The sequence below is a fragment of the Coregonus clupeaformis genome, unplaced genomic scaffold (genome assembly GCF_020615455.1).
Source record: "Coregonus clupeaformis isolate EN_2021a unplaced genomic scaffold, ASM2061545v1 scaf4178, whole genome shotgun sequence".
In the NCBI taxonomy this organism is placed as follows: Eukaryota; Metazoa; Chordata; class Actinopteri; order Salmoniformes; family Salmonidae; genus Coregonus; species Coregonus clupeaformis.
In genome coordinates, this window is record NW_025537632.1 from 16,244 (window position 1) to 24,654 (window position 8,411).

At 44.6% G+C, this 8,411-nt stretch overlaps 1 protein-coding gene across 1 annotated transcript; it reads right to left on the reverse strand.

The window, feature by feature from the left end:
- Positions 1–1,146: 1,146 nt before the first annotated feature.
- Positions 1,147–8,064, reverse strand: LOC123490562 (katanin-interacting protein-like). Its single transcript, XM_045220527.1, has 6 exons — positions 8,049–8,064; positions 7,708–7,885; positions 4,858–5,023; positions 4,316–4,506; positions 2,016–2,080; positions 1,147–1,644 (listed from the first exon to the last, which is right to left on the reverse strand). The coding sequence occupies exons 1-6, from the start codon at positions 8,062–8,064 to the stop codon at positions 1,514–1,516; spliced, it is 747 nt and encodes a 248-aa protein (XP_045076462.1). The 3' UTR covers positions 1,147–1,513.
- Between the last annotated feature and the right edge of the window lie 347 nt (positions 8,065–8,411).

Sequence of the window (8,411 nt, forward strand, 5' to 3'; positions counted from 1 at the left end):
GGTTATCAGTGCGGTTAGGGTTAGGCATGAGGTTATCAGTGTGGGTAAGGTTAGGGTTAGGCATGAGGTTATCAGTGTGGTTAGGGTTAGGCATGAGGTTATCAGTGTGGTTAAGGTTAGGGTTAGGCATGAGGTTATCAGTGTTGTCAGGGTTAGGCATGAGGTTATCAGTATGGTCAAGGTTAGGGTTAGGCATGAGGTTATCAGTGTGGGTAAGGTTAGGGTTAGGCATGAGGTTATCAGTGTGGGTAAGGTTAGGGTTAGGCATGAGGTTATCAGTGTGGTTAGGGTTATACATGAGGTTATCATTGTGGGTAAGGTTAGGGTTAGGCATGAGGTTATCAGTGTGGTTAAGGTTAGGGTTAGGCATGAGGTTATCAGTGTGGTCAAGGTTAGGGTTAGGCATGAGGTTATCAGTGTGGTCAAGGTTAGGGTTAGGCATGAGGTTATCAGTGTGGGTAAGGTTAGGGTTAGGCATGAGGATATCAGTGTGGGTAAGGTTAGGGTTAGGCATGAGGTTATCAGTGTGGTTAGGGTTAGGCATGAGGTTATCAGTTTGGGTAAGGTTAGGGTTAGGCATGAGGTTATCAGTGTGGTTAGGGTTAGGCATGAGGTTATCAGTGTGGTTAAGGTTAGGGTTAGGCATGAGGTTATCAGTGTGGTTAGGGTTAGGCATGAGGTTATCAGTATGGTCAAGGTTAGGGCTAGGCATGAGGTTATCAGTGTGGGTAAGGTTAGGGTTAAGCATGAGGTTATCAGTGTGGGTAAGGTTAGGGTTAGGCATGAGGTTATCAGTGTGGTTAGGGTTAGGCATGAGGTTATCAGTGTGGTTAATGTTAGGCATGAGGTTATCAGTGTGGTTAAGGTTAGGGTTAGGCATGAGGTTATCAGTGTGGTTAAGGTTAGGGTTAGGCATGAGGTTATCAGTGTGGTTAGGGTTAGGCATGAGGTTATCAGTGTGGTTAAGGTTAGGGTTAGGCATGAGGTTATCAGTGTTGTTAAGGTTAGGGTTAGGCATGAGGTTATCAGTGTGGTTAAGGTTAGGGTTAGGCATGAGGTTATCAGTGTGGTTAAGGTTAGGCATGAGGTTATCAGTGTGGTTAAGATTAGGGTTAGGCATGAGGTTATCAGTGTGGTTAAGGTTAGGATTACGGTTAAAATCAGATTTTAAGAAGATAAATTGTAGAACTAGGCAGGGTTTTCGACTTTGCAAGTTGGCCAGATAGTGACGACAGTAAAGGGAGAGCAGGCTTTCGTTCCACCCCAGCACTAAACAAACCTGTTTCAACTAATCATCACACTCTTGATCGACTGAATCATGTGTTTTCATGATGGGCTATAACGACAGCCTGTACACCCTGTGGATTTCCAGGACCAGGGTTGGTGACCAGTCTCAACCCAGACTCGAAGTCTCACGCTAGCTACAGTAGCTCAGCCAGTCAGGTCAAGTGAGACTAGTGACCACCAAGTGTAGATTGCAGCAGTGATGGTTCTCAGTGTGTGTTTGTGGTGTTTACATTGTAGGTAGGATACTGTTGTCACTGAGGGGGATCTTCTCGTCGTTCTGGTCATAGAACTCCAGGCCGTTCATGCCGATGTAGTAGGGATCACCCCAGGTGGTCAGCAGCTGCAGCTGGAAGATGACTGGTGGGTCAAGGGTTAAGGAAGAGAGACCTGGAGCCTTGCACACACTCAGGACTTTGGCAGTCATCTTGTATATTAGTGACTGTCCAGATCACAGTATCCCGGCAGGCAAAAGTGGTTGTAATGACATTGAATATGTAAAGTATGATTTTATGAAAGGCAAAACAAATAAAAATAATAATATATAATAATATATATTTGCCAATTTTATCCACTAAAAGGTGATTTATGTATTTTGTGGGTCAATTCTATCCACTCTTCGCATTATTTCTGCATGTCCATGTAAGGTGACTATGTAAGGTGAAATGTTATGTTAGTAAAGGCATACTGTATTCTGTGGGACTATTTCTTACGAGCAGGAGGAAGGATACATCCACAAGGCATGATGGGGGCCTCATAGTCCATGCTGGGCTGCTCCTGTCTTTTGGAACCAGCTCTGAAAACCACACAAGACACAAACCTTAAGATTATATCTCATATTGTATTACAATACTGACCTTGAGCATATGAATTAGGCCGTGGCAATTTTTTTAAGCTAAGGATCCGGATCACGTTCTGCGCATGTGTTATTTTATGCACACATTTTTTTTGATGTAGCCTATGTCTCTGCCTCATATTTCTGAACAGCTGAAATAAAATCTGAACGATCTGAACGAACATCTGAACATCTGAACGATCTGAACGAACATTCCAAAACATATATATATTATGAAGGTTACAACCTGTTTTGTAACAGATATTTCAGTTGCACAAGCAGGACACAGTCCCTACACTTTGGACACATTTTGTATGATGATATAGGCTAATCTTTATAGTTGCTGCCATTTCGTAGTTCCTGAAAGAGGAACACCTGTCTGCCTCCTGTGCAGCTTAGCCAATGTTTAAAATTATGATGAAAAATTAATAATCCTGAAAATTTCAAGAACTTTGAAAGTTTCTTCAAGTGCAAGCTTCAAAAACCCTCAAGCGCTACAATGAAACTGGCTCTCATGAGGACCGCCACAGAAAAGGAAGACCCAGAGTTACCTCTGCTGCAGAGGATAAGTTCATTATTGTTAATTGCTCCTTAGATTGCAGCCCAAATAAATGCTTCAGAGTTCAAGTAACAGACACATCTCAACATTAACTGTTCAGAGGAGACTGTGTGAATCAGGCCTTCATGGTTGAATTGCTGCAAAGAAACCACTACTAAAGGTCACTAATAAGAAGATGAGACTTGCTTGGGCCAAGAAACATGAGCAATGGACATTAGACCAGTGGAAATCTGTCCTTTGGTCTGATGAGTCCAAATGTGTGATTTTTTGTTCCAACCACTGTGTCTTTGTGAGATGCAGAGTAGGTGAACGGATGATCTCCGCAAGTGTGGTTCCCACCATGAAGCATGGAGGAGGAGCTGTGATGGTGTGGGGGTGCTTTGCTAGTGAAACTGTCTGTAATTTATTTAGAATTCAAGGCACACTTAACCAGCATGGCTACCACAGCATTCTGCAGCGATACGCCATCCCATCTGGTTTGCGCTTAGTGGGACTATCATTCGTTTTTCAACAGGACAATGACCCAAAACACACCTCCAGGCTGTGTAAGGGCTATTTGACCAAGAAGGAGAGTGATGGAGTGCTGCATCAGATTACCTGGCCTCCCACAATCACCCGACCTCAACCAATTGAGATTGTTTGGGATGAGTTGGACCGCAGAGTGAAGGAAAAGCAGCCAAAGAGTGCTCAGCATATGTGGGAACTCCTTCAAGACTGTTGGAAAATAATTCCTCATGAAGCTGGTTGAGAGAATGCCAAGAGTGTGCAAAGCCGTCATCAAGGCAAAGGGTGGCTACTTTTAAGAATATAAAATATATTTTGATTTGTTTAACACTTTTTTAGTTACTTCATGATTCCATATGTGTTATTTAATAGTTTTGATGTCTTCACTATTATTCTACAATGTAGAAAATAGTAAAAATAAAGAAAAACCCTTGAATGATTAGGTGTGTCCAAACTTTTGACTGGTATTGCAAGTGTTTGGCACAGTGCGGATAATGGACAGAATGCTATTTTACGAGACGCTAAAAGCTGGGCCGAACAGAACGAGTGTGCTCGAATACTCCCTTGAAAGACCTTCGCTTCAAAAATGTAGCCAGTATACACTTACTCAAAATAGTCAGAATTAATCTAAAGATAACTCAGGAAATCTGTCAGATCTTAGCCGCGCAATTTTATATCTAAGATGTTTGGTGCAGTATTTTTCAATGAAAAAAACGAGTCGTCTCTCGTTGAATGACAACAAATACTTTATTGAAGAATCCCTACTGTTAACCAATCACAGACGAAGGGGCGTAGACTTCGGCTCCGAACTTGGGCTTGCCTCCAGAAAAATGTTGTGTGCCTGAACAGCCGAAAAAACCCTCACCGAAGTCCAAAACAAACAAAAACGTCACAAAATGTCGTCATAATATATGCATAAACTCTACCGAACTGTTTCGGCTGGGAAGCATGCGGATGCCTTAAAACAGTCTGATGAAATCACAACAGAGCCATTACTTTAAACACCTTCCTACTGGGAGGTGGCCTACAACTAGCCTGGTCCTAGATCTGTTTGTGCTGTTTTTCCAACTCTTTTGGTCATTGGCAAGACGGAACAAACAGATCTGGGATTAGACTAGCCTCCAAGTACTCACTTGAGTGTGTAGACCAGGTCCTCTGATGTAGTCTTGCTGTTGACCAGGCCAGTGGTGGGGTTCTGAAGGAAGTCGATGAAGAGGATCTCCTGAGCAAAGTCAAAGTGACAGTTCCCTGGTCCCTTCCTGATGAGGAAGCCCTCTGCTGGAGAGATGAGTGTATCGTCCAGAGACACATGGATCACCTTTACCTGGAGAACACAGGAATAGGGATAATAAGAGATGGGTATCTTAACAAATGTGTATCATGGTTAGAATTGTGTTTTTGTGGGAAATAGGGATTCACCCCTTAAACAACATTCTCAGTCAATATTCAGAGATATTTAAAGATCTATGGCAGTAATTTGATATATTGTATATGCACCCTTATGGGGCATCGTATAGATTTGTACAACTACAATGCACTGCACATTTAATGACAAAACTCAGAAATACAAAGGCGACCTACAGGGCCCAGATATTTCTATTTCAATTGACGCTTCCAGACTACTAAACCCAGGAAGTTCTCTATCTCAGTGACTAAACAAGTGACTCTCTCGCACCCCTCTGTAGGAGTCCTCTGGGGTCTTGTTGTAGTTCCAGATGCGGAGGCCAGCCACCGTCTGTGCCTTGTCAAAGTTCACTGTCAGGGTGTGGTGCTGGCCACAGAAAAATGGGATCAGCCACATGTGCTGGTCCTCAGTGGTGATGTTGTGGCCGTCGATGAGTCTGGACAGAGGAGAGAGAGACACCTCACTGGTTATGTACATGTCATTCTGCAGCGTAGTGGACATGGAAAGCTAGAATTTATTAGACACCTTGCTATACTTGGGACACTTTAGACTGCTTCCTGTCCTTGCAGTAGGGGGACGTGTTCACTTCAGTTTAAAGAGGCATTATATATATATATATATATATATATATTTTTTTTTACAGTGTATATTTTAGAAGAAAAAAAACGTGTAAAAATACATAATTGTTACATGTACGGGTATAACATGATATTTGAAATTATTTGAAAAATAAATAAAAAACGTTTAAATGTAGTTTTTATGACGGTGCATTGAGCTGCTGCTGTTTCAAACGCCACGTGACATTGTTTACGTTTTTCAGTGGTGGTTTTGCTGTGCACTGTTGTTGTGCCTACAAAGGGCTATTCTACAAAGCAGAATCAACTTTGATAAGCAACCAGAAAAAAACGATAGATTTTATGGTTAATTGAAAAAGCTAAACTTCGATACAGTATGTCTTTTCGTTTGTTAAACTAATTAGACCATTTCCATTTCAAGCTTATCTTTCTACAAAATAAAAAATGATATCAGAATATTTAGGCAAGTGATTGCGTTTACGTTTTAATTTTCCCTCTCTCATGTTGCGTTTTACATGAAAAGGCTATTTACTTTTGTAGCGCATTTCCGCAGCAGGCGCGATGCTAACGGAGGTTCCACTGACACAGATCAATGCAAAAACTCGCCAGAAAACATTTGATCCATCCATTGACGTATTGAATTGCTACACTATAGGTTTGCTAGCACTAGCAGCCACCGACAAGTTATTTCGTTTACAACGTTAGCCATAATGGCAAACATCACGCTTCATCTCTCACAGCATCGCTTCTATGACATGCCCCTTTTTTGCGACGTGGACACTCGATTTCAGAACCTTGGACAGCAGCCGATGTACACAACCATAACCATAACCGCCTTGAAACCAAAGCCTACAGCAAAACAAAACATCTTTATATTTCAATCAACAAAGAAACTATTGAAAATTCCTTTCACGATCACAACAAAGACATCTCAAAATCAAATAAATGTGATATTGCTCAAGTTTATAGACACACATAAACCTAATGTCGATCGATGCACAATGCTGTTGACTGAGTGGGAAAATGTAGCCTGGCTTTTTTATGCATTTCAATTGGCTATAATTTTTCCATTTCATTTTCCACAGGCACTACTGACCCTTCTAATAAGAACTCAGTGCCAAGACATAATCTGCTCAGACTGTCTCCTGATCCAACTCCTGATTGCTACCCAGTCACCATGGGAAATGTATAGTCTTTCTCGCCCAGCTATCAGAAGGCGGCCGGTCACGGTGGGCCACGACACGGCCGCTCAGAACCACAAGAACGCCAAAGACAAGAACTTGAAGCGACACTCGCTCATCAACAAGAAGCAAAAGAAGGTCTCCAAGAAGGTGCAGCCCAAAGAGAACAACGTGACCCACCTCAACAACGAGAACCTGGAGAAGCCTCAGTCATGCACCAACCTGTCCACCCTTACCCAGGACCAGTATCCCCCAGACCTCATTGAAAGCTCCGACAACGCCGCCCTGACCAACTCCAACACGGCCCCCGACATGTCCAAGAGGGTGATGGTCAAGGTCTTCCCTGACGAGATGCTGCGCTGCCTGGGTGAGTTGCTGTGCCAGGACTGCTACCGGCTCCAGAACCTGTCCCCCCAACGACCCAGGGCTGTAGCAACAGAGCGTGGACCGCTTCCTGCTCGACCACGACTGGGGGAACCAGAGCACCCTCACCCCGGCCAACATTTATCTATACTGTAAGGTGGTCTCCTATTAGGCGGGTACGGAGCACCAGCTGCAGGACGTGGTGATCACCTGCCTCTACCGGACTTGCTCCTATATGGGCAACGAGACCTCCTACCCACTGAGACCCTTCCTGGTGGAGAGCTCCAGGGACATCTTCTGGGACCGCTGCCTGTCCATCATCAACCTAATGAGTGCCAACATGCTCCAGATGAACACGGACACACACTATTTCTTCCGACCTAAAAAACAAGATCCAGAAGGAGGAGAGGAGCCGCTTGCTCATCGGTCTGGACTGGTGAGGGGCCCGGGGAGAGGGGCCAGGAGAGGGCAGGGCCTTCTCAGTCTGGTATTTCAAAATGGAGGGAGGAGAATTGGTTGAGGGAGTACGAAAGGGAAGAGGAGAAAATATGATTAATTGATTTTGAGGGTTAATATGAGGGCCTACCAGCAACCCATGACTGTTTAACTGACTGTCTAAGATGTGCACGGCCTACCACGGGCTAGTGCCTACCACTGGGCTAGTGCTCACATCACACTGAGACCGCATTCTACCAGCCTACTATTCTGACTGTCTAAGATGTGCACGGCCTACCACGGGCGGGTAGATGAGCACTGCTATATATCGAAACAAAGCTGTAATAAACATTGAAACGACAGACACATAAGAGTTGGAGTCAGTTGAATAGAATCCCTTGCAACGCTCTTGTTGGCTTTGTTGATGATGTTGTTGACAAGTTAATTAGATAACTTTGGCGTTTCATGACTTAAAATACATCCTGTGGTCAGAGGGTATGCAGTTAGATCCATCTACATTGTCAGCGTTGTAAGGTCAGACACACACACACACACACACTACTGACTTGTCGAGGGTGCGTGTGTCCTGGCCGTACTCAGGCAGGTCGTTGAGGTCCCGTGGCGAGGCGTTCACCATGGTCAGGTCCAGAGGCAGGCTGTCCCCCTCCTTCCCCACCACCTCTAACCCCGTCATGCCCAGGTAGTGGGAGTCCCCCCACGTCATACTCAACTCTATCCTAAGGCCTGGAAAGAGGGATGGGGGGAGAGAGAGAAGGAGAGAGAGAGCTTGGAGAGTCAGTGTGGAACAAGCTGAGCTAGCTACATTTTACAGACATAAAATGCCAGTCCTGTGTGTAAAATGTGTGAATTGATCATGAATAACACTAATTTAGAAGGGAGTACTCACATTTTCCATTGTACATTCCGGGATCTGCTCAGGGTCTCCTCAGACTGACCAACAGTAGGGTTCAGATGGAGGTTTAACTGAAAATGGCAGCGAATAGAAATCAGAAATGTTAGTGTTGGGCTGGAACAAAACCTGCACGTCCTATATCAATCCAGGCGTTCCACATTTACACTGTATAGTCCCAGTCAGTCCGGTCAAACTCACAGTGAGGTCGTCCTCGGGTCTGAAGCCAGCCTGGGTGAAAGGTCTCTCCTCCCCTTCTCCGTCGGCCGTGCGGGGCCTCTGCAGCTCCTCCTCATACCCCACCAGCCCCTCGGAGCCCTTTGCCTCCCCGCAGAACGTCTCGTCATAGCGCGACATGGC